At 53.0% G+C, this 24,614-nt stretch overlaps 3 protein-coding genes across 3 annotated transcripts; 1 reads left to right on the forward strand and 2 right to left on the reverse strand.

The window, feature by feature from the left end:
- Positions 1–2,158: 2,158 nt before the first annotated feature.
- Positions 2,159–7,922, reverse strand: NCLIV_008260 (putative CAM kinase (incomplete catalytic triad); the record flags this gene model as incomplete). Its single annotated transcript, XM_003880341.1, has 9 exons — positions 2,159–2,263; positions 2,980–3,093; positions 3,547–3,634; positions 4,141–4,251; positions 4,972–5,144; positions 5,429–5,591; positions 6,099–6,268; positions 6,928–7,038; positions 7,752–7,922. 9 exons carry the CDS (start codon positions 7,920–7,922, stop codon positions 2,159–2,161), a joined length of 1,206 nt encoding a protein of 401 aa, XP_003880390.1.
- Positions 7,923–12,747: 4,825 nt separating this feature from the next.
- On the forward strand, positions 12,748–16,371 carry NCLIV_008270 (putative XAP5 protein; the record flags this gene model as incomplete). The annotated part of the gene is made up of 6 exons (XM_003880342.1): positions 12,748–13,049; positions 13,567–14,086; positions 14,461–14,542; positions 14,879–15,072; positions 15,656–15,853; positions 16,273–16,371. The coding sequence occupies 6 exons, from the start codon at positions 12,748–12,750 to the stop codon at positions 16,369–16,371; spliced, it is 1,395 nt and encodes a 464-aa protein (XP_003880391.1).
- Positions 16,372–20,700: 4,329 nt separating this feature from the next.
- On the reverse strand, positions 20,701–23,729 carry NCLIV_008280 (putative short chain dehydrogenase domain-containing protein; the record flags this gene model as incomplete). Its single annotated transcript, XM_003880343.1, has 3 exons — positions 20,701–20,915; positions 21,359–21,746; positions 22,401–23,729. 3 exons carry the CDS (start codon positions 23,727–23,729, stop codon positions 20,701–20,703), a joined length of 1,932 nt encoding a protein of 643 aa, XP_003880392.1.
- Positions 23,730–24,614: the final 885 nt, after the last annotated feature.

Raw genomic sequence — 24,614 nt, forward strand, 5'->3', positions numbered from 1 at the left:
AGTCTTGCTGAGGTCACCGTTCCGTCACGAATATTCTCCGTGATCCCCCACGCTGTAGCGTGAGTAGAAACACAAACGATGCCAAGCGAAACGTGGAAAAAACAAAACCACGACAGAGATCCATCGGAACGCAGGCCCGTACTTCCAGGATAACAGTGTGCGGGTGAAACATTGCAAGGTCTTTTCATAGGCATTGGCCCACGAAGATCTTCACAAAAAATATCTCCACTTGTATTTCGGAATAGGACGAAGTGCGACGGCGACTACATCCCATTATCTATCGTCTGTGCAGGAGCGTGATTCCCGTTTGTATCCTTTCCCTTTTTGTTTAATTGTGCCGATGCCGTGTCAATGGAGACGCACAATGGAAAAGACCAGTGGCCCCGAAGGGACCATCGCTGGACATGGACAAAACATACGATGAAACGCCGTTCAGAACATGGCGCAGTTTGACAATGCGGAAAGCGGTTGCAGGCTGTCTGCTCCGAATGCGCATTTTACGCAGATAGATGCATGGCAAGGCCCATCAAGAAGACAGTGGAAAGTCCCGCCAAAGGTCTTCATCGGCAACCAACCTTTCCACACACCGTATGGGCGCACAAATAAACCTTCATGTTCAAAACATGTTGGTACTGTATTCACGCATACTTCGAATTATTGATATCTATGCATATACACATACTGGTGTGGCCAGTGAGCTGGAGACGTCCAGCGAAGACTGTCTAATTTCCCCCAGACTGGGAGCAGGCAACGCATCCTCGTGCTAAATACAGGTGTGAATCGACGGACCCAAACATCTCCACTACACGAAGGAGCAGTATTGCCAAACAACTTGCCAACGGAGTAAGAGCAGCATCACGATTCACATTTAATACAGAGCTACAAAGATATATATATATATATATATATATATATATATATATATATATAAGCATGCAAATTGGCATCATGCCGGTTTTCTATGAATGAGAACCAGCGGCAACGCATCATCAGAGAGCCTAGGCCAAGGTGTGTGAAGGGATACACTGAGGACGTCTTCTTTCCCTTCTGCGGTGGCATATTCATGTTCGTTGCCTTCCTCATTTCTTGGATCCTCCTCGTCATCACATCTGTTTGTGCGTTTTCGTCCTGGCGACCTGCTATCAATTGTCACAGGTCACCTGTGTGCCCAGTTACTACAAGGAAGAAAGTGAATCAGGGTCCTCAGTAGGACAGAAACGTCTTTCTTCCGTCTTATTCTTTCTGCTACCGAGGCCTGGTCTGTGCAAGAGTAGTTTTGGGCGGGAAACAAAGAAACGACTGTTGCTCATCCTGAACAGAGCGCAAAGAGAATGAGGAATAGTGACAAGAGGCACACGCCCGTAACGCCATCCAAACTGGAGGAGAGAGGAGGCCTGCGTACTTTGTCTTGATCTCTATCAGATAAAACGCCGCTCGGCCTTTGCGCCCTGGTTTACATTACAACAACAGATTTCTGCTAGAGCGGGCATGCTACTACTAGTCACCACACAGGAACTGCAAGCCTGCCTACGGGCATGTGCATGCATAGACAATGCTAATGCTTGAAAACCCACTGCAGCAAATATCTACATGAAAACCTGTATCTCTATCAAAGGAGCCTTGGTTAGAATAGACACGATATTATGCACAGTTAGGCCCTGCGAGTTTCAGTTTCGAAACCATGAACGCTTCCGCTTGAGCTCAACTGCAAACGCCTGTCGAAAAAAGATGCGCATATATGTCTGCAGCTAAGCATACAGGATATGTGCTTCCCTGCAATTACATATATATATATATATATGTAGAGAGAGAGAGGGAGAGAGAGAAGTGCGTATACGAACTCGTGTAAAGGAATGGAACAGGATGGAAGTGTGATATCTAGGATCTCTGGTTTGCGTGATGTTACATGGCATGCACTCGACGGCTGATACCGGCTGACAGTTTATGTGGTTGCGTACAGGAATGTTGGGGGGAACTTCCTGTGCCTTCGCGCTGGCAAGCTATTTCTCCAGAGGCACGGGAAGACGCACAGTTAGCCTCGTAACAGACTGAGTCCTCAGCGACTTCCCGTTTTTCTCTAGCCGGCTCTTCTTCCGACGGCGTTCCTGAGTCTTCACCCTTCTGCCTGGTGGACAAAGACCTTCGAGGAGCCATCCAATCAGACTCTGATCTGGGGGATCCTGACAGGCTTGCCAGGCGGGACACTTCGCCGGAGAATCCCAGACTGCTGCTTTTGATCGCCAGGAAACCCAGAGAAGCGTCCCTACCAAAGTCCAAGCAGCCGCAAAAGTTGACACACAAAAGCGACAAAAGAGGCGTTACAACGGGCTGCCGCCGCGCAATATCCATACCTGCATCACCCGGAGCCACTCGTGTACCACCAAGAGTGAAACGAAGAACGTAACCAAGGGCAGTCCATAGGTCTCCACAGCAATACTGAGACTGTGTATCTGAGTAAACCGGGATGCCGATGATTCATGTATGCAGATATATATATATATATATATATATATATATATATATGTACAAAACTGGTGTTCTGAAAATGTGCAAATCTGTATGCAAATAAGGACACCCCCGTTCTACAGTGCCACTTGTTTGAACACTCACTATGAACTCATATATATATATATATATGCCTATAGGTACAGATCGGCAGATGCCAGTGCTCCTTCTGGTATGACCGAAACACGCATATCCGGCAGGAAGGAGATTCGATGCTGGTTCGATTTTCCGACGCCGGCTTTCCTCTCACCTGAGTATGTCTGCAATCTCGTCCTGTTCGAGTCTCTGCAGGCGACTGGGTGTCGTTGCCAGCCTCTTGTTCTGTCTTGAGTATTCCGGCGGCATTCGCGGTTTCTTCTGCCAACCGCCCTTGTGCCAGTAGCGGTTGGGCCCCCCTTTTGAGCCGCGTCTACCTTCGTCATCTCCGAATCGCCGTCTTTCGCCTCGAAAACCTCGCAGAGGGCTGTTGCCTACACTCTGCAGCGCCGCCGCCATTCCCAGTGGATGCTGCAGGCGGTGGAGGAGAGCCTCCTTCTTCGACTTTCTTTCGTCTTCCTCTCGGATCGGCGCAGGCTTCCCCGCAGTGACCTGAAAGCGCCACAGGGGAGAGAGGAAAAGCAGATCATTCGGCGGACATGCAAACGGGCTGATGGGGCGCAGCCACGAGGCCGATGCCAGAGCGAAACAGAGCGACGCTGAGGGAGAAACAGAGAGACAGCGAGAGAGACGACAGACAGCTAAAGAAAAGCAAACTGAGGCGTAATCCGCAGTGCTCAAGAGGAAAGGGGGGTTGCGTTGACGCACGAATTCGAAGAAGAAAGGAGGCGGAAAAGACACTCTTTTCCTGCAAAAGATGCAACAACGAATCGGGGGTAGACCGACGCGGAGCAGCATGCCCGTCCAAGAAAAGAGGGGCGTCGAACGCGGAGAGAACAAAAAAGACAACGCCTCTAGGAGGGGGAGGGGGAAAACGGACGGAGGAGAAAATACGATATGTCGGTGAGGAAAGAGGTGATAAATCAAAGCTGAAACGTTGTTTACCTTCCGATGCGCTGAGCGAACAATCTCGAGGGGGATTCGCGCTCCTTTTTTTTCGCGCCGAGCCTCGACATCCCCCTCGAGAATCCACCTGCCAACACCGAGATTCATCAAACTGCATGCCTCGCAATCGCATATCTCCATTTATTGATCCAGTGTCGTCGAACTCCCCATATTCGGACGCAAGTCGAGGGCCGACGCCTCAACAGTCTGTGTGGCATTCGCTACCAGCATTTGTTTATTCGTGTCAAAAGATCAAACTGCATGGAACAGACGCAGACGTCTATCTATCTGCCTATCTATCAATCTGTCAATATATACCTATATAGGTATACGTATATACACTTAGACGTATCGTATATATATATATATATATATATATATATATAGATAGATAGATAGATAAGTTTGCATCGACTACTGCAACTGTGCTTCGAGGAAAACCGTTGTTTTCCAGTTTCTCTCCAGCTTCACTTTCTGTTTCACCAAGCATGAAATGCGGAGTCCATGCCAATTCTCCTTCAACGAAACCTGTTCTTTTCCTGTGTTCTCATTTTCCCCCGTACTTTTTGCCTGTGTGGTCCAGGCTGCTCCTACCGGTGTTGGAGTGCCTCGTGTGCGGTTAACCTCTTCTTCGGATCAGGCTCGAGAAGCCCTCGAATGAAGCAGAGGGCGAGGGACGAGGGGCGAATGTGATGAGACCGAAAACTGGAGAACACAAAAGAACGGCCGCACCAACCCTTTCCCCGACAAAATGTTTTCAGGCTCCTTCACATCTCACCTCTCTTAAAACGGCAAAAGCCAACGCGCCTAACCAATATCAAACGCGCGCTCGATCCGCTACCCACAGTACGGATATACCTTTTTGAATCGAGCACTTTCAGCTAATGGGTATGCGTGCCTGCCTGTAGCCACATGCGTCCACATGTACGCATATATATATATATATATATATATATAAACCTACGGAGAAAGAGCGGTGAATAGGGATTGCAATGCTGTACGACACGAAACGTTAGAATGAGTAGTTGCGTTTGCCGCAGAGTTTTGTAATGGAACTCTGCTGCGCCGCAGTATGAGCCCCTGGTTTGGGGCTCTCACATGCATGTGCGGCCTATGTGGAACAAGCAAATCTACATCCGCACTGATAGGTCGATACAAAGTAACGGAGAACGAGAGCGGAAGCGACGGCGGAAGACGTATCGATATTAAGCGGGAGGTAGGTCCGCCTAAATATGGATTCAAGCAATCATACACAAAAAGGGCGATGGACAAATACGCCGAGATAGTTGGATGAATTGAGAGAGATGGGCATTCAAGTGGGAGCGAAACAGGCACGTCGATGCAGTTTCGTAGATTATGGAACAGATTATGGAACAGCGGTGACTTCCCAAATGGCTGTCGTTCACTGTGAGGCGGTTGTCTTACTCAACAGGTTTGTACAAAATGTCGCGTACAATCCGGCCAGTGGTGTGACCATCGTAGGGATATCTTCCGTACAGCATGAGGAAGACGAGAACGCCGAGAGCCCACATGTCGGCGGGACAGGAGTACTGGCGGCGCAGGAGCTCAGGGGCGAGATAATGCGGCGAGCCACAGACCTGCAGAAAACGTGGAAGACAGAAAAAGAGAATCCAAAAAAAGAGAACAGCGACAACGAAGGCGAGGAAGAGACACTAGAGATAAAAAGAGGAACGCGCCGAAAGAGAGAAGAAAACGAAGAAAGGAAAAAGAAGGGCGCATTGAGGTTGGTGATAGGAAACACATGCACGACGACGGCTGTACAGAGAGGAGGCGAGGACGAAGAAACAAAAGTAGACGCCCCGCCAGTGAGAACAGATGTGCAGGGAACGCCGGCGACAGCCCCCGAGATAAGTCGAGGTACCTCTGAAAGCATTTGGTCCGGGCGCACCCTCACGGACATGCCGAAGTCGATGAGAATCAGAGACGAGTCGAACGACTGGTCCCGAAACAGGAAATTCTCTGCCTTTACATCACGATGAACGATGTTGAAGGCGTGAAGATATTCCAGGGCCAACAGCATTTGCCTGCTCAACCAAAGAAAGCAAACATGTGTATATATACACATATATATACATATATATGCTCATGAACAATCCTACACATACCTACATAGAAGTATATACGCACATACGCACAAAAAGATTCATGCACCTTCCATGTTCCTAGCAGTAAAGATATACGACGTGTGGCGAGAAAGAAACGGAAAATGGCGGAGCCTGAGTTGCATTGCACATGTGCCTTAACAAGGGAATACTCGCCAGCAAGCGAATAAGTATTCATTTCGCTGTATTGCCATAAATACGCTTACATGCAGGCATGCATGCATGCAACTCAATAACCCTTTGGATGTGGAGTGAGTCTGGAGTCATATCGAGGATGGCGAGTTTCGTAGCCGCTAGGGGCATGTAAGTCAGCCCATGCAGACATACGGTGATTTTTCAAGTGTATACTGAGCTTATCTGTTTGCTTTCCGTTCAGGCGCAGGTTACCAGAGGTCACACGCCGTTCCGTGGGTCCATCTGATAACACACCTGCACAGGCGGCTGGCACCATGTTCATCAAAATGTTTCCTCCTCACGATGTGTTCAAACAGTTCTCCTCCATCGCACTTCTCCATGACGTAGTAAAGGTTGTGCTTGTCTTCGTAGGCATCGACCAGCCGAATTATATTCGGATGCGAGAGAGACGAAAGCAGGAACACCTAAAACGCAAAAGCGGCGAATCCACCAGTTTGACTTTGCCAACGAAAACAGCACGCCAGAAGCCAAGCGCCGTTACGTACAGATATATGTGTATATATGCATATATGCATCTATAAAACAGTATGTAAAACGGTGTAATCTGATGCAGAATTAAGTATATAAGTATACACGAGTATTTGCGTATGCGTGTACGCACGCATATCAGCATATCACGCAGATGAAATTCGGAGAAACGGATAGGCACAATGACGACGGTACAGTACAGTTCTGGAGATCGGGAGGGCACTGTTGCATGTACAGTCTCAAATACGTTTCTGCCTGTGCCTGAGGTACATCTTTATCTTGGTATCGGTCACATCTCCAATCCACACAGCTGGAGCTGGCCACACGATACATCCGCCGCGAGAAAGGCGAACACGAGAATCACGTGTTCTGAAAGGTTTTGACCCTCGTGCATCTCTCTGGTGCGTTGCCTCATCCCGGCGCTTCACACTAACGCAGTCGCAGGCGATTGTGGATTCTACGGATTGGAGTTGAAGCGAGAGCACTGGGTGACGAGGCACACAAATCTTTTTTGTCTCTCCTGTGGGTGGCTGGCCGCTGTGCACGGCTCCGGCCCTGTGTCGCCCTCACTTTGGAGGCATCGCTAGAGACTCACTTCTCGTCTGAACATCTCTGAGGTGCTCCAGGCGCCTCGGTCACGCCCGCGCTTCGCCATAACCTTGATGGCGAAGATTTCCCTCGTTTGCCTGTCCACGCATTCGCGTACCTGCCACGACACCCACACGCACAACCCTCAGCGTCGCGTGCTTTCTGAATGGGCCTCAAACGCGCCGAGAAAAGTGCATGCGTCCCCGTGATAAACGGTCGATGTGATCCCCGCCGACAGCCGCCGACCCGGTAGCGAAGGACAGCTTGACGCCTAGGAGCCAGTGTGGGTCTGAAGGGATTCTGACCCCAACAGAAAGGAGACAGGTCGAGTCTGCTCTGCATGTCGCGACAGCCGAGTCAGGCTGACGAAACAGACACCGTGCGAAGGAGACACAGACGCACTCTGCCACTGCCGGCTGTCCTCACGCCCATCAGAAACGACGGCCGGCGACGGGAAACGCATTCGCGGTCAGGTGTACCCTTGGCAAGTTATCCCGCGCGCGATCCGAGTTGAACGGTCCCCCAGAAGCCGCCTGTCCACCGATCGATTCACAGCTATCTCTCTCAACCGATCAGACCGTTTCTCGGTTTTGCTCTGCTTTTGACTATGCACCATCCGAAGATACACATACACATGGACCCCACGTCGACTCGGCAACCGTGAACGGAACCCTTAGCCGCGAAACTGCGTGTGTCTTTCAGTCCCTATGCAAGCGCGCATGCCGCGCCCTGCCCCAAGGTATAATGGAAGCCTTTCGACACGTGCCCGCGCCGAAATGCAGGTGAGACGGACTCGCAAATCAGGTGAACACAGCTGTTCGAGAGCCTCACCTCACCGAACGCGCCGTTTCCAACAACTCTTCCGATAACGTATTTCTTTCGGGGGCTGCTTTTGAGTCGCGTTCGATAGCGCCCCGAGGCGCCCTCGGAGGAGATCCTCCGAACCGTCGCCATTGGCTGTTCTCCCTCGCTCGCCGCGGCCCCCGCGGGCGCACCCTCCATTCGGGCAGACGCACACCGGCACGCATCGGAGCAGCTTCGAAGAGCGACGACGAGGCGGGGCCGAGGAAGACGCAGGCTCACCAGAAAGAGCCTTCTCTGTTCGCGAATGTGCACCCCCCATGAAGTCCCGTCGTCTGTGGCGGGGCAGCGAAATCGACGGGCGTTCCGCGAGCCTATGAAGGCCGCATGTAGCGGCAGAGAGACTCGGCGCGAGACGTGGAGTGGGAAAATGGAACGCCGACTCCCAAAACGCGCGAGTGTCAAAGACTCCGCGTACGTTCTATGGTGTTTGGGGAGTTTGTCGTTTCTGCTTGTCGCGCCAAAGTGACGAGAAAGTGTCCAGAGATGGGGCTTGGTGCTGTCCGCGTCTAGACTGAGCGGCACAGACGCCCGAGCTCTCTCGGGTTCGTTCAGCTGTTTTTCCTGCGAGGGTCGTTCGCCTGCTGTTCACGTTTCGTGTCTTTATCTGCTTGGTGCTTCGGGCTCCAGGGATGTCTATCCCGGCGAGACTGTGAGAGACGCATGCACCGGTGGAGAGCCGCTTCCTGGTTGCCTTGAGAGCGACGATTCACCATGATCTCCGTTTCGGCTGTCCACGGTTTACGCGTCTGGTAACCCCTGACGGATTCACGTTCGGTTAGAGACACCCCTGCCTCATTCACACTCTTTCAGCCCTCTTCGCCCCGTTCTCGTCAGGCTGGGAAATTCATTTCCTCACGCAAACTGAATCACGAGAAGTCACGAGAGGGGCGAGCAGACCTGCGCCCTAAACCCTACACTGGTCACAGCTGACCTCGAGAGCAGAGAAAGAGTCGAGTCAAGACATGCCACTGCCAGCGTCGCTTCGCTCACTCCTGACTAGTGCCTGGAAATGCGCGGCCGCGTGAAGAGATCACTTTTGTTCACATTTCAATGTCACATTCCCATGCACATGTACACACATACATCCATATGCCTACATTGATACATACATGCCTATATGTGGTGGCTAAGTCACGTTTAGATTTATCTATTTTCACGATATTCACGGCCGTCTTCATTTATTCCCGGAGTGTTGCCGCAACACTTGAGAGTCAAACACAAACCCTCGGATTCTCTTCAGACGGCAGAAAAAGCTTGGAGGGGACGAATGGTGCAACGAGGCAAAAAGCGTGAAGGCAAAGATGCCGAAAAGGATAAACGACAAAGAAAAGATTAGACGATAATCGCAGTGGAGCCGAGCGGGAAGACAGAGAAGCATCAGCTACCGACCTCACTGTTGGCTGAGTAGTAAGCCAGAGAGTGGCGTCTTGTCGCCATTCTCACGGATGTTTTGCGTCGCAGCAAGCAGCGATGGAAAACGCAGACGACACACATCCCCGTGTCCTTGCCGTGTAACGACATCCCACGCGATTTGTCCAGCTGTCTCCCCGATCGAGCCCTCGCGACGCGCAGTCCCGTGCAAACCCCTTCGCCACACCCTGGAGCTCACAAACGGGGCAGTAAGCCCGAGCACGGATCCGGGAGGAGCCACGTACGTCCACCTACGCAGAGAAAGATGACCAGCTGAGGAGGACAGCAACCGGAAGCAGAGAAGTCTGGAAGGGAGCGTGCAGCAGAGCGACGCCGGACGAAGAGCGTGGCTGGGCAGAAAAGGGAGCGATGATGAGACTGACCGAAACAACCGGACGGAGATAGGGAAGGCTGGCGAGACGGGGGACAACACGCCGATATGATCGATGTCTCTGATGCCTTCTCCAAGAGCAAATGGAGGCGCGAGGTTAGATGTGCAGAGGCAAAGAGATAGAAGAGAACGCAAAAGATTTTACGGACCCAAGAAAAGGAAACCGCACAGGAGCAACAAAAGAGTAGAGGAGTGGAGCCCGATCCTTGCGACTCTAAAACAAAAGGGATCCATCCCTGTGCGCGAGGCGAAAAAGGGCCCGCGAATGTGCAAGACACCGGAGAGACAGGGGTGCGCTGTTTTCGTAGGCCAGAAGACGCACAAGGGTGGTGAAGATCTTTTCCTCACGGCGAACACAAGCACGAAAACCCGCGCTCCTTCCTCGGACGGTCTCGTTGCCGCGATTGCTGTCCTCGTCGTCTCTTCTGAAACGAAGACACCCGACCTTCCGCCAGAGAGAGTGAGTTGGCAGAGGATCATGACCGGTATTTTTTCTGCCTCGCGTGAACGAGGACTCACAACGGCAGTAGACGATCCTTTTAATCAAGACATAAAGCAGTCGATAGACTTCAGTCTGGAGTGCGGATGAATCGAAAGACAAAAAGAAGGGTAGATGTCGATCAAGAGAAGGAATCTGATTCATCGTCAGCCTTTCAGAAAGGTTGCGTTTCAAAGGAACCCAGAAAACTGAGGAAGACAGGAGTTGGCTGTCCAAGGTCACACTCTCATACACTGTAGAGATTGCAACAGCATCGGTGAGCGGGAAATCAACAGTAGTCCCAAGAAGCTGCTTGTCGGTTTCTGTCCCAGAAAAGCGATTAGATTTCTCAAATGCGTGTGCTTCTGCCTCAGCTCCTCGCGGTCCTTTTGTTCCGCTGGTAGCGGGTGTGCTTCCAGAGGAATGTGGAGGGGAAAGGGTGGGCAAGGGACCGGACTGCCATCTGAGCAGGCACCTTGTGGTTTTCCACAGTACCTGTCTCGAGAGGAGAGGCAGAACGAACGTTTCCCGTGCTTGGAGCGTGACCGAGAGTGTCGACAATCGGAGTGACACGCATGTAACGAGGGGGGACGGGGTGAAACTTTATCGGAGAAAAGAGCAGGGAAAGTATTTCGACGGACTTTGACTTGTCTAATCGCTCTCCCCGCCAGCCGGAATCAAGCAGGAAATAGTTGCTGCAGGTCCGTTCGGCTTTTCCCCCGGCGGGCGTTCTCCACGGCGAAACAAGAAAAAACCGTTGGGTAGCGATCTGAGTCTCGCAGTCGTGCGCAAGTGACCGCCTCCCGTTGCTAGCGATGATGAAAGGGATAGCCGAGTATGGGCTGCCGTTCTTTCTTGTCCCTTATCTGGGCAACCCAGAAAATCCTTCCGGCGCTTCTTCACTGCGTTCGCGATGTCTTGAAAGGGAAACCCCGCTGCATGACAAGCCTTCGCCTTGTCTCCGGTATTGCGTGGACGTGGAAAGATCGCGGGTGCCTTCCTCTCTTCGCTACTTAGCGGCAAGAAAGAGCGGGACGAAAACAAGGAAGTGCGAGCCTGTAAATTTCGGCACGTGTTCGAAGGCTTCTCTAACCGAAGAAGCATACACACGGCAATGGCCCTTGGCAAAGAGCGAGAGCGCGCCGTTCTGCAATGGGAGACAGGAACTGTGCAATGGGACGACCAGAAAGACAAGCAAGAAAACGCGACACACAGAGCGATTGCTACAGCGGGGGCTGGGAGAAGGCCAACAGCTCTCCCGCCCTTCCTTCACCAAAGCTCCCAAGCCAGTTGGCTGCGCTCGCCACTCAAGACTTTTTCCCATGTTTTTGCGCGTACGCTGGAGCAGGTCCGCAGACAGACCGTCGGGACGGGGAGCTAACTGATTGAGAGCTCGGCCGTTTCTAGACGGAAACATGGCCGTCCTTCCGCGCACAGAGCGCGTACGGCAGGGGGAACTCAACGAGCGGTGGAGAACTGCTCGAAACCGGGACACAATCCGTACCTGCACTTCCCGTCTCCAACTCCCGCTGTAGGCTGGCGAGCTCAACCAGCCGCGTCTCACCAGTGTATGTACGCTGCACAGGGTCTCGTCAGCCCTCGCGCGTTCGGCAGCGCGATCGCAAAGGCGCGGAATGGCCGGAAATCCCATCCGCCCTCCGGAAAGACACACTTTCGAGGGAGTTCGGCTGCGAAACATCGTTCAGGGGATACAGGGGCTTTCTGTTTAACGTTTCCCACAAAAATTGGACGGATAACGCCCTTTCGTTGTACCGGGCGCCCTGTGTCCAGCAGTATTTGCGCGGCTTCTCGGAGAAACAACACGGGGCACTCGATACTGCGCACTCTGTTCATCGCCTTTATCTCGCCTCCTCGCATCCAGAGCATTTCTCCTTTCTCTGGATTGTCGACTTTGCCTGCCGTGCTTCTCAGGTTTTTTGGTTTCAAGAGTCTCTCGTACCGCCCCTGCCTGGTCCTGCGCCGCCAGGGCATGCAAAGAATGGGAAATCTGTCAGAACACTCTGAGTTGCCGCTCTAGGAAAAAGTGAAACATAACATCCGGAGAAGAGGAGAACCGCCGCATTTCTCCCCTTTTCGTTGTTGGCTGTTGGCGTTAAGTGCCGTTCTTAAGTGCTCTGCGTCCTCTTGGCCTTTCCTCCGAATCCCCCTCTTCAGTCTCCCCGTAACGAAGCGTTCAAAAAAAACCAAAGGAAAAGCGAACGGCAAACAGATTCCTGCATGTACAAATATAGTTCAGCTATTTCGTACCTACATGTACCTAGTGTCTCTCTCTCTGTACGAATGTCCGTTTAAACTCCGTGTCTCTTGCCTGCTCTTTTGTCTGAGGAAATTCGACAGGCTGTGGTTCCTTCCTGGTCACCTCCTTGTGCCTTCACTCGCTCGTGCTTGCACTGCTCCTTGTCTCATATCTCACGTCTTCCGCTCCTTCCTCGGCCTCCACTCTTATCTCTTGTCTTTTCTCGCCACCGTTTCGCTCTCGTCTTCCTCGTTTCTTTCTCTTCCCCCCTCCTTTTTGCCTGCTCTCTCCTCGCCGTACACGCTGTCTCTGCCCTTCTTCTCGTCGTGCCTTCTGCTGCCTCCTTCCTTCCCTTTTCCTCCTCGTCGTCTCGTTTTTTCCGGGGCTCGGGGGGTCCCTCGGGGCGGTCCCTCTCTGCGTTGCCAGAATGTCGAACTTGGGAGAGAGTGGAAATGCCGTCTTACAGACGATTCAGGCGTCGGAGGGCGGCCGCGCGCTGCGGCTGCTGAAGCAGCGGCAGGAGATGCGCGACCGCATGCGCGCCGCGAAGGAGAAAATCGAGTCAAAGGGCCTCAAACGAAACCTCACCTTCGGCGGATCCGCCGCGGACAGACTCGAGGAGCAGTTCAAAAAGGAGACAGTTGGCCTGGTCACTGCCCAGGACTTCAGAGACAAGCGCGCGAAACTCGAGGAGCAAATACGCATCGAGCAGAGAAGCCTTTTCCCCCAGTAAGTTGCAAAAGCGAAGGCGAAATCAGAAGGGGGCGAGAAAAACTGGGGAGAGAGCCGAAGAAACACACAACTCAAAAGGGAAACGGCACTTTGTAGGAAGGAGACAGCGGTCTTCTCAACTCGACAAAGCCTGCGGCTAACAGTCACCTTGGCTGTCGTTCCTGGTGCACCTCTCTCTCACAGGCAGATCCTCTTCGCATCTCAGGCGCACCAAAAATCTCTCTCTGTCTCTGATGTATCCGTTGTCCGCTCTTCGAGAAGCTGCAGTCGACATGTGGTTGTGTCTCCCTGCACGTATCTCTATGCATTCATAGAGATATCCACGCGATTGTGAACGGACGAAGACAGAGATGCAATTCGGGCCTTTCAGCCGCTGAGATCGAGGTTCGCTCGTTCACCGCTCCCCCCCCCCTCCCGTCGTGTCGGCTCTCTTTGGAGTCTCAGGATGATGCCACCGCCGCTCCTCTGCGTTCCCGAATCCGTTTTCTTTCCGTTGTCACGTTCATTTTTTTAGAAAATTCCAGGAGCGACGCAGGCTGGAAATGCGCTTGCTGCCGAGCAAGCTGTCTTTCGGCGAGGAAGCAGACGAGGTTCTCGTACAAGTCCTGGACAAACGCGAGAAGGAGACGAAGCGCGAGGAGAAACTCGCGCAAGAGAGGCTGCATTCTGACCCCGCCCCTGTGACGGCAGCCAGCGCCCTCGGTGTCTGCGAAGGGGATGCAGAAGCCGAGGAAAGATGCGAGGGCGACGGCAGCGCAGAAGCTGAGAAGGCCCGCGAACCGGCAGAGGAGAAGGTGTCTAGACACCGGGCAAAGGTGAAGACAGAGAGGACTGACGCGGTCGCAGGGAGATCCGAAGAAGAGGACGAGGTTCAACTCTTCAGAAAGGCGGGGAGAGTGAAGACAAGCAACGGGCGAGACAAGAGCAACAGCGAGGAACCGGAAAAGGCCGAAGGAAAAGAAGAGCTCGACCGGTCTCTGTTCAGGAAGCGAAGGATAGGAAAAGACCCCACAATCGACACAGACTTCTTGCCGGTAAGCGGGGTTTCGGCCTGAGCTTGCAATCCAAGCTCACCATGCGCCTGCTTCCTAGGAAACACGTCACATCCTGCACACGCACAAACGCGCGAGCAATCTTGAGTGTGGGCACATGCATCTGTATTTCATGGCATGTCTATCCATGGCGTACACCCGGCTTTCCAGAGCCGTTCGGTATCATCTGAATGCATTGTCATCCGTATGTTTATGTACGTATTGAGGTGTATGCCGGCGTAACTAAACTTTTTCACGCGTACATATATATATATATATATATATGATAGTGTCTACAGAGTATACAGTTTGCCATGCAGGCGGGTGTGTCCACGAGTTCGTTACTTGTCGATTTGCTTGCTCGCGAATGTGTTCAGGACGAGGAGCGAGACGCACAGATTCTTGCGGAGAGGAAGCGGCTGATTGAGGAGTATCATCGCCTGGAAGACGAAGCGAAGAGTAGGTCAAGGCACTCTCCTTTCTCTGTATCGCCTGCTTTCGCACCTTTACGGGCTGAGGATTCTTTCCCTGTAGAGGTGTTCGTGTGGCCCTTTTGTGTCTTGTTTTTTGCGGTCCATTTGCGCCCAGCGATCTTCTCAGCTCCCGGTCGCTTCTTGTCCACTCGTTTCCTCAGTTCGTTTCTCTCGCTGCAATTCTCTGCCCAAACCAGCACGTGTCTCTTCCTCCCCACACGCGTCCCAGAAAATGTGCGGCGGCCTTGCGGCCCCTTCCGGTTTCTGCTTTCTGATCTCAAAGGTTGCACACGCGCCGTGTCTTTTTCGTTTCGTTTCTCAGAAGAGCCGCTCTGGATCACCTATTCCTTTTGGGACGGGACTGGCCACAGGCGGCGCACGTGCGTCACGAAGGGCAGCTCGGTTTTGCAGTTTCTCGACCAGGCGAGGAAGGAGCTTGAAAAGGAATTTATTGAACTTCGCGGCGTCGGAGCCATTGACTTGATGTACATCAAGGAAGACTTGATTCTCCCTCACGTACGTCGTCGATCTCCTCTTCCTACTCCCCTGTGTAGATTACGCGTTTTTATCTTTTGCGCCTTTTCGCCTCGCTTCGGTTGCTGACCTCGGAGAGGAGGCGGCTGCAGCCGGTGCGCGATCGTTGCTGACTTCCGGGAGCCCCGCCTTGCTCTTGTGGAGGCGTTAGAGCCAGAACGTTTGGACAAACCGAGCGCTTCTTTCCGGCGCAGGGGTAGTTGTTTAGTTTATGTCCCATGAGTCGGCGTGGTTTTCGCCCTGGGAACGTCCTTGGTCTTCTCCAGCCGATGGCACTCCAAGGAAAAGGTCTCCTTGCCGCGTTCGTACGAACCGCGTCTCAGCCGAGGGCGTGGCGTGTGTAAAACTCGCCCCAGCAACTCTGCCGCCGCGTGTGCGCTCGGGGCTTTCTTTTTGTTCGCCTCGTTTCTGCCCCTCCTCTTTTTGCGAAGAGACGTCGCTTAGTCCTTCTTCTGGTACATCCATGTTTTTTTCCGGAAACGCGCCGCTTCAGGTTGGTGCCTTTTCTCGACTGGCCACGCGTGCACTGGATCGTCCCTCTCCGCTTACCTGTTTTGCTTTTCAGAGTTTGACGTTCTACGATTTGATCAAGACAAAGGCCCGAGGGAAGAGCGGGCCTCTCTTCAACTTCAACGTCCGCGAAGATGTGCGAATGACAAACGACAGCCGCGTGGAGAAGGAAGACTCGCACGCAGGCAAAGTTGTTGAGAGAAAGTGGTTCGAACGCAACAAGCACATCTTTCCTGCTTCCAGATGGGAGGTGGTAAGCTGGGACAAGCCTGTGTCGTTTTTCTGTGTGCCGTGTCGCTCTCTCTCTTCTCGCCAGCGACCTCTCTCTCGTTCATTCTTGCGGGCAGCATTCGGGGTATCGTTTTCCTGCTTCCCTGGTGGTGATGCCCTGTAACGTTCTCCGTCGTACTGTAGGTCTTGAGCGTACTCTGTTCCGTTCGATTGTTCGTCCTTTCGTCTCCGCCTTCACTGTAGTTTTTGTGGCGTTCGGCTGTATGTCGCTTTTCTCGCCACTCTGTCGCAGTCTCGTCCTTGAGCTTCCTTTTCTGATCACACCTTCCGGTGGGGTTTAGAGCCAGCAGAATGTCTTTGGCATTTTGCCGCTGCGGTTGCCCTTTCTGCCGCCGTGGAATCTCGGCAGTCTGCTTTCGCTGTTGTTTTGTTTTTCTTCAGTTTAACCCCAACAAGACATACGACACCTACACCGTCCACGGAGGCGTCCACAAGTGGAAGGGCGTCTCAAACAGTGAAATACGCGATGCTGTCATTTGAAAGACGACGACTCCAGCGGAGGGGAGAAGCAGACAACATCGCCCTGTCCCCTTATTCTTGTCTTTTCTCTTCAGTTTACAGACTCAGAAAAAGAAAAAGACAGCAGCGTCTCTCTTCTCTTCTTCAGAGAGTATCGCAGGCCTATACCCACACGCGTATACGTATACGTACACATATTTATATCAGGGCATACATCTTCACATCTATTTTTTCAAATATATGTGTCTACGTGTACCTATATGTGTGTACTTGGGTTAACTGGATTTAACAAAATCTGTCTGCACGCGCACGTGATTGTCCTGTCTGTGTCAGTCGCCAGTCATGGCCACCTTAGGTGTCTCAGTTCTTCCTGAAAGCAGCTGGGTGAGGAGGAAGGTATATATGTCTTTGTATAAACCGAGACGCTTTCTGTTTCCCTCAACAGGCTGGCTCCTAGGCTGGCATGGAATTCTCTTTCTTGCTCTTGACCAAAAATACTATCCTTTGAAACGTGAGTTCGTATACGAGGAGGTGACCGCTGAGAACGTCTGGTTCTATTTGGCAGATGGCAGTGAAGGAGAAGCCAGTGAAAGGCATGTGCGTGTTCGGGTGGTTCCGTCGTCAAAAACCAGAGATCTAATGAAAGGGCCTTATTGCACGCATGTAAGGTTGGTGTCCTGGAGAAACGTGTCCCCAAAATCCTGGTAAACGGGTTTACAGATGCCACGCACCTACCGTAGGATACGCCCAGCGTTGCACAACAAATAAATATATAAAGAAAGTCACATCTACCGTAGGTACACCGATGCATGCAGATGCACCTGGTAACCTACGAAAAACTTGCACTATTTGAACATAAGGGAACTAAAAAGCCGCACGGTGCGTCAGCGAGGTCACTTTTTCTCGGTGCGTTGGAATTCGATCTGGGACAAGAACTCGAGTCTTCTTAGTAACCCAGCTAACACAGTTGTATCCGCCGTTCGCTGTCGGTTGCAGAAAGGCCAGACTCTATACCGTGCCCGAAGTACCACGAAGAGGAAGAAAAAAGTGAAGGACACGGCGCAGGAGCGACTAACGAAGAGACAGCCAAGTGTAAACGAGTGCTAAACAGGCCTGACCCGTGTGGGGTTACCTCTTTCCGGCCTGATTTCAGCAGCAATCGAGCAGATGTACGAGAGCGAGACAGGAAGAGCCGAGGCGAAAAGAGGAAATTAGAGGGAGGCTCGAAGTGTTTACCACTTCTAATCTTCCTGGTTCCTTTGCTTTTTTGTCGGTAATACCAAATGAAGCATGGAGCAGGCAGAGACCGGTGCGGCCCAAATGGAGCGGCTTCTCCCAATCGTGTACGCCTGCCTGAAAGTCTACGCACACGATACAACTTTTGAGACGTGTTGCTGTCGGCAGCGCCGGGCATCAGATCACGTCTACGGACTGGAGCGGCAGCGGCCTCGGGGGTGCCGGACAAGAGCAAAGCGATCAAAGAGGTGTTACGGAGTGCCTCCAAACAGCCCTGGATGGCTGTGGAGTGTCCGGGACGAGCTAACGGAAACAGCGCGATCGGGCTCCGGCCGCAAAACCACTCGGCACGCGTGGAGTGTCTCTGATTCCAGACCGTTATGGTAGTCACAAGACGCCAGGGTGGCAAGCGCAGGCAAGTAGGCCATTCTGTAGCTGCCAATCGGAGCTACCGAGAGATGGCCATGAAGCATGGCTCGAAAGCGGCCGAACGAATCGTTCACCGAATGAACTCTCCTGAGTGGACTCTCACGGTCGAGTTTGTGAAATGTCCGAGTCGCTTTTATGCGCGCCGTACGCATTTAGACTACCATGTGCGGGGAGGGTTTTTGCCAGCATTTGCGGGACTTTATGTCAGTGGTATATTAATCGTCGACTACAGCCAGCGTTTCCTCAAGTCCTGTGTTTCCCTCTTGACAACTTGCTTGTCCTTGTCATTCGCAGAGCTACCATTGCAAACAGTCCGTTGCCGTTTCTACGCCTCTACTCCCTGCTGAGGCCCAGTCTTCTTCTCCAAAGAGAAACGACTCTGATGAAGGCGATACATTCGGGGGTGAATGACGATCCGAAAAACCGTCGCTTCGTTGGGTGTTTGGTGATTCGTCATTTCCAGTCATTTCTGGGGGCTCGGTTTCACCGTCCATGTCGATCAGATGCGCTCTGCTGTCGCTCACCTGAAAAACCAAACACGCGTCTGTGACAAAAAAGTTGCTGAAACCGGACGGCAAGCTGTCCGGTGTCGACAGCGCACGGCGCTGCCGCCTCAACTGCACCAGTCCCCTTTCGACGCTGTGAAACCGATGGCGAGAGGGCCTTTACGTGGCGGTGCCGTGTCACTCACCAAAAGACTCGAGGTCGGCAAGAGATTGGAAGAACTACAGACTAGGCTTGGTTCGAGCGGCTGTAGTCTCTCCGTGCACTTAAGTGCTTTTACTGGACCAAGCACAGGCCTGCGCGGAGCCTTCACGCGTTCTACCGGAGGACTTTCACGTTGTTAATCTGCCACGCTTAGACTTCCGTCTTCCCGAACACGGCAACATCTGCATACAGGCCGACATGCTTGGCAGGACACCCCCTCCAGGGCCATCCTAAACACGTGCATGTGCGTCTGCATATACGTATGCATATATATATATATATATGTACATACATGACTCACTATGGCGGTTTACAGTGGCACTGCGCTTCAAGATAATGCCGAAGGAAGGGCGTCCTGTTACTGCGATCTTTGTCGTCTACACTCCCGGTCTTTTGTTGGAACAGGAGATCTTTCTGCCTTCAGTACGGGATGTTTGGGGGCTCAGCCGTCTCGGCAAGGAGGGGATGGTGACCTGTTCCCAGTATACTGCTGGAACAACGCGGTAAATGTCTCATGATTGCGTACTTAATTCCATACGTGCATTGTAAGCGTGGGTGGCCTCTGCGTGAATGCACGAGCAACTCGTTACCATCTATGGAAGAAGCTGGGAATTTTCCTTTTCGCATATGAGCCTCTCCAATCGCACCAGAGGCCGTGGAGTGCCCACCGGCAAACGGCGAGTTCGAAACGATGCATTGCTCCATTTTTGTGGAGTGCCTGTCGCTGACTACCCAGCCTCGTCAGTGTGTGTTTGACAAATTCCAACTCGACCGGTCTCACAAACGGTCAACTCGAGGTACTGACGAAGCCTGAGAGATCCACTTGCTACACGCGTGGCGCTGGTATTGACTCTCAAGTTTAGGGTTTGTCACACCAACCAGCAGTATGGGCACAAGCTAACTGCCGCATGATTCTCTCTGCTCGTGTACAGGTATGTGCGCACATTAAATGTACGGACCGACATGCGCTGCTGAACTGAAGTGCCGGTGGAAACTGACCACCTGAACGTCTGTTAGCTCTTCGCTGAGTTTTGAGTCGGCGGTCGCCACGCTAGACTGCTCTGTCGCCTTTGGCTAGAAGACAAGAAACGATTCAGGAAACATGTCGCGGAAACGACTCTACCATTCACTTAGCACGGGACCGCACGCCCCAAGCGTCGCGAACTAAGACCAAGGATTTAGGCGAACACTTCAGAAGGCCTGAACCCGATCCTCGGTGTTGCTTGGTCGCAGCCATACGCTGCCGCTCACTCTCTGGTCTGTGTCATCCTTAAAAAGAGAAACTCACGGTGTCTACGCTCCTCCCTGACCTCAGCCTGATGGGCAGAACACCTCTGTTATCCGATGAAAAACGGGACTTAAAAAAACAAGGTTTAGGAAGATGTCTCGACACCAGAAGGGTAATACTTGAAGTGCTGCCCAGACATAGGTATCCCACCCGACAGTAATAGCAGTTCGCGGCGTCAACGTACACAGCGTGGCCGAAACGAGTTCCCGAGCGATTGTCTCTGGCCTTGACGCCACGGCGCGCAGACGGCCTGCAGAATTGAAAAGGCAGCCGCAAAAGAAACGAAGTCTTGTTTTCTTTTCTTCGGCGTTGTCTTGCCCGGCTTCTTTTCCTGTGCGTCACCCTGCGGCCGTCTACCCGCACCGCCTTCGCGTCCCCTGACTGGAACACAGGACAATGCGAACCGGGAGAGTTATGGATTTGCTAATTCATCTCTGCGCGTTGGGCGCAGTACAGCAAACCGTCGCTGAATGAACCGCGCTCTCGGGCGCTTCACTTGAGACAAACAGAGGCAACAGAGATCACCTCCCCGCTCACCGCGGAAAGCAGCAAAGCGTGCGTTCCGACCCACAGGCATGCCCGGACTTCACTTACTGCATTGGGCGACAAACAGGCGCTCTCTAGCGCCGTGGACAGGCCTGTCTCCGCAGGTGGCAGCCTCTCGTTCCGTCTGTTCTTCGCGTGGCTCTTCAGAGCCCCGCCGCTTGGCCGTCGCCGAGACAGATCTCAAGAGAGCCGAAGACTCCGCAGAAGACGACGAGCGAGAAAAGGAAGAAACAAGGAGCGAAGAAAGAGAAGCCAGTAGAGAGGAAGAACAAGGCGGCGAAGCCTGTCCAACTGAGGAGCTTCGGGGGCGCATGCGTGACAGGGCCTTGTCGAACAGAGGGGTCCGTGTTGCTCCCGGCTCTGAAACACACAGACCAGGAGTGAGACGTTTTTCGCACTTTACAGAAAACGAAAGAGCCTTCCGAGACTAGATGGAACTGAACTGCGCCACTCGTCTTTCCCACATTCCTAGACGCGTCGAGAGGGAAAATCACCTACTCCATCCTACACAGAATCAGGCAAGCATATATATATATATATATATATATATATATATATATATACTGCTATATTACCGATACACAGGCAGATACGTATATGCACAAATTGCATACCCGGCGTAAATCTAGATATACATATATGTATATATAAATGTTTAAACAGAAGTTCTTCCCACGTGTTTGGAACCAAGATCGACACGGACGGTCACCTCCCCATCTGCGACGCGAACACGCGTTTCCGTCTCGAAGAGCATAAGCCTTTTCGAGTTTCGAAAGAAACTGAAAACACTTTTTCGCGTACCGGCGAGAACGACGTGGACTCCGCTTTCTCTCAGGTCGCTCCGAGCCCCTTCCGCGAGCAGCCGAACACCAGCCTTGGAGGCGCAGTACGCCGTCTGTGCGGGGGCGGAGAGGCGGCCGAGAATGCTGCCGACAAAGACGACGCGACTGCTCAGCGGCGGGAGAAATCGGGTTCGAAGTGCATGCGACACGCGGGCCGCGAAGAGCGAAAAGATTGACGAAGGAGTCCCCGAGCCTACGGAAGCTGGCGGCGTTGAGCGAGAGTCAGACGAGGCAACAGAAAGGTTGAACGCCTGCAGGAGAGGCAAGAAGGCTTGTAAGACCCGGACAGATCCAAGGAGGTTGACGTCGAGGAGACGCGTCCACACCAACTCAGACTCCGCCATATCCTGAAGATCGCAAAACCCAAAAAACGAAAACGCCGTGAGACGAAAACGCTTCGGATTCACCCATGGTGTCTGTTCTCAGCCTCCGAGCGTCTTGCCGCTGAGTCGCTCACAACGGGCTGCCCAGTTGTTTCACTGCACGTGGATAAAAAAAGGTGCGCCTAGTTTGAATAGACGCAGACGCGTGGATAGAGTCAGCGTAAGCATATATACAGATAGGACCAATACACCTACGCCCCACAGTGGCGGAGACGGGATTCTCTTTTTTTCGACACGCGAGTGGGGGAGACAGGAGCAAACGCAGCTGTGTGCGCTGCCGGCTCTTTGCATAAACATCTGTTACCCATTATTTGCGTACTCCCATAGTCGAAAGAGTCTTGGGGTGACCCCGAGATGAACTTGGTTACCACTCTGGCTTCACACCTGCTCATTTCCACTCTGCGTACGTGACCGTACACTGTGTAGAGAAAGGTGTCTGTTCGGTTTCATACCTAGGTTGGTGTCTATAATCCTGCACATGTCTGTACGTGTCAACGCGTAATGTAGGCTGCCACTCTATGTACCAAAAAGCATATCTGCGTGAGTGCAGGTGTACGAACGTGTGTGTATTTGCGCCTACATATATGTGGAAACATGTACATATGTATACATATATACATATTCCTCGAGAGAAAGACTCGCCTGGGGACTCTGATTTTGAATAAAATTCCAGTCCCAGACGCCGGCGCAATTCACGACAGCGTAGAGCCCCGGAATGTCGTTTTCCCTCAGGAAGCGTGCCGCGGCAAAAGCCGCTTGCGAGACATCCGCGGATTGCGTTACGTCCACGGGGAGGAGGAGGAGACGGGAGGGGCGAGCTGAAGAAGCGGAGCCAGAAGGGCGAGAGGGCGCCGACACGGGGGATGCCTCGCCAGTGCCATCCGCGCCACGGAGGAGCGGGTTTGACGGCGGAGAGGCGCGTCTGGAGGCAAGGGTCAAGCCGCCGTCGCGCGGAGCCTTCTCTGCATGTGGAGTCTCCTCGGCAGTCTCTGCTCCCTCGCGCTCCTTCACGGGCAGTTCTCGCGTCGTCCCCGCAGATACCACCCCGGCTGTCTTCATCGCCTCGTCCCCCCCGTCGCCCGCTTCGCACTTCATGCCGTCTCCTGCGTCGCCTTTCTCTTTGACTGCCGCAGCACATGCTTCTCCGCCAGTTCCTCCTCGCCTGGTCTCCGCCCTGTCTTCGGGCCTCCGCCAACGTGTCTCGCCTTGCTGATGATCGACTTCGGTCTCGCGTTTCTCGCGTTCACCTGCAGCTTCTTCGCCGATCGCGTCCCCGTGCCTCGCCTCGGCCTCGTTCTCGGCGCCATCTTTTTTTTTCTCCCGGTCCTGCGTGATTTTCTGTCTTTCCTGCAACTTCCCCTCGCCACAGCGTGGCGCAGGCACTCCTTCATCTCCCCCGTGGATTTCTCCGAATATAAGCCGAGACTCCTCTGTGTGCAGGTGCGTGCCAATGACGAAGAAGTCGAGGGCGAGAAGCAGGCGCGCGATTTGCAAACCAATGCCTGAGGAAGCGCCTGTGACAAACACGGCGAGTTTTCTGTCCCGGGCTCTTGCCTGCTCTATCCAGGACTTGAAAACGAGCAGGATGAACGCGAGGCTGCGGAGAACGGAAATGCCCAGCACCAAGCGAAGAGAAAACGAGGATAGATGCCAATGGGCGGGAATCAGGTCCGTCCACGCTCGGCTGCTGTCGACCGCGGAAACGAACGAGGCACGACCGACGGCGAGAAGGGAGAGTGCCCAGAGGCCTGTTTCCGCGCCTTTACCCACGGCGAGAAAAAGAACGAAGGCGCTGTGTTTCGTGAACAGCGAGATACCGGACAGGAGGCAGGTTCGGCGTTCTTGGACGAACAGCCGTCGCCGCAGGGCGAGCGAGGGCAAGAGGGTTGACGCCGAACGCAAAAAGACACTCCACGAGAGAGACAAACACACGAGTGAGAGCACCATGACGAAATTCGCGAGGCAAAAACGGCACGGGCTCTTGACAAAAAGGAAGCGCGTTGCTTGGAAACAGATCTACAAAGTGTGTCTCCGATGACAGACAAAAAGGCCAGCTAACGATGCAAACGGCATCTGCATAGGCACCTGTAAAAATGTTGGTGTTTCGTGCACACACGCACCTCTACATGGGCACAAAAATGCGCATATGCGTTCTCGCCAAAGATACACAAATCCATATTTCAAGATGATGTGTACTGCCTTTCGTGAAGGTGCGTGGCTTTCCTAGCGATCGACTGTGTATATACAGGTGGGTGTACACGATTGCATGCATGAGCCGTGGTTTGACAGAAAAGATCCAAAACGCCTTCGCGTTCACTCGCAACATGAGACGACTTCTAAGAGGGAAGAAGACTTTCTTTTTCGTCTGAGAAATCCTCGCGTAATCTTCCCTTCTTCCCCTCTCAGTTCCGCCATCGGTCCTGCTTTTCGCATTGCATGCGCATGCAAACGGCCGGCGGCGCTGCTCGGTCAAACGCGCGCTTCGCTGGCAGGCAGAAAGGCGCTTGTTTCTGCAGTCATTGCATTCAGCCGGGACATGCGAGAAATCCTGAATGTCTCTGATCGCCAACGGATCTTCTGTGCTTTTCCTGAAACCCTCGCACGAAGGTGGTGTGTGGAATCTCTGTGGTTCGCGCCGGGCGAGCGCGGTGCTAGGTCTTCGCCTCTAGGCATGCACGCAACCGCCAAAAGTAAACAGAGAGATGTGAAAACACGGAGACATCCACATTTCCTGGAAAGAAACCACATGTATCAGATTATTCCCACAACACTTGCTTCCGCGTGACATAGCTACTTTCATGTTACACCTGTGGCGACAGGTACTTCTGCTTC

This window comes from Neospora caninum, chromosome III, assembly GCF_000208865.1.
Source record: "Neospora caninum Liverpool complete genome, chromosome III".
In the NCBI taxonomy this organism is placed as follows: Eukaryota; Apicomplexa; class Conoidasida; order Eucoccidiorida; family Sarcocystidae; genus Neospora; species Neospora caninum.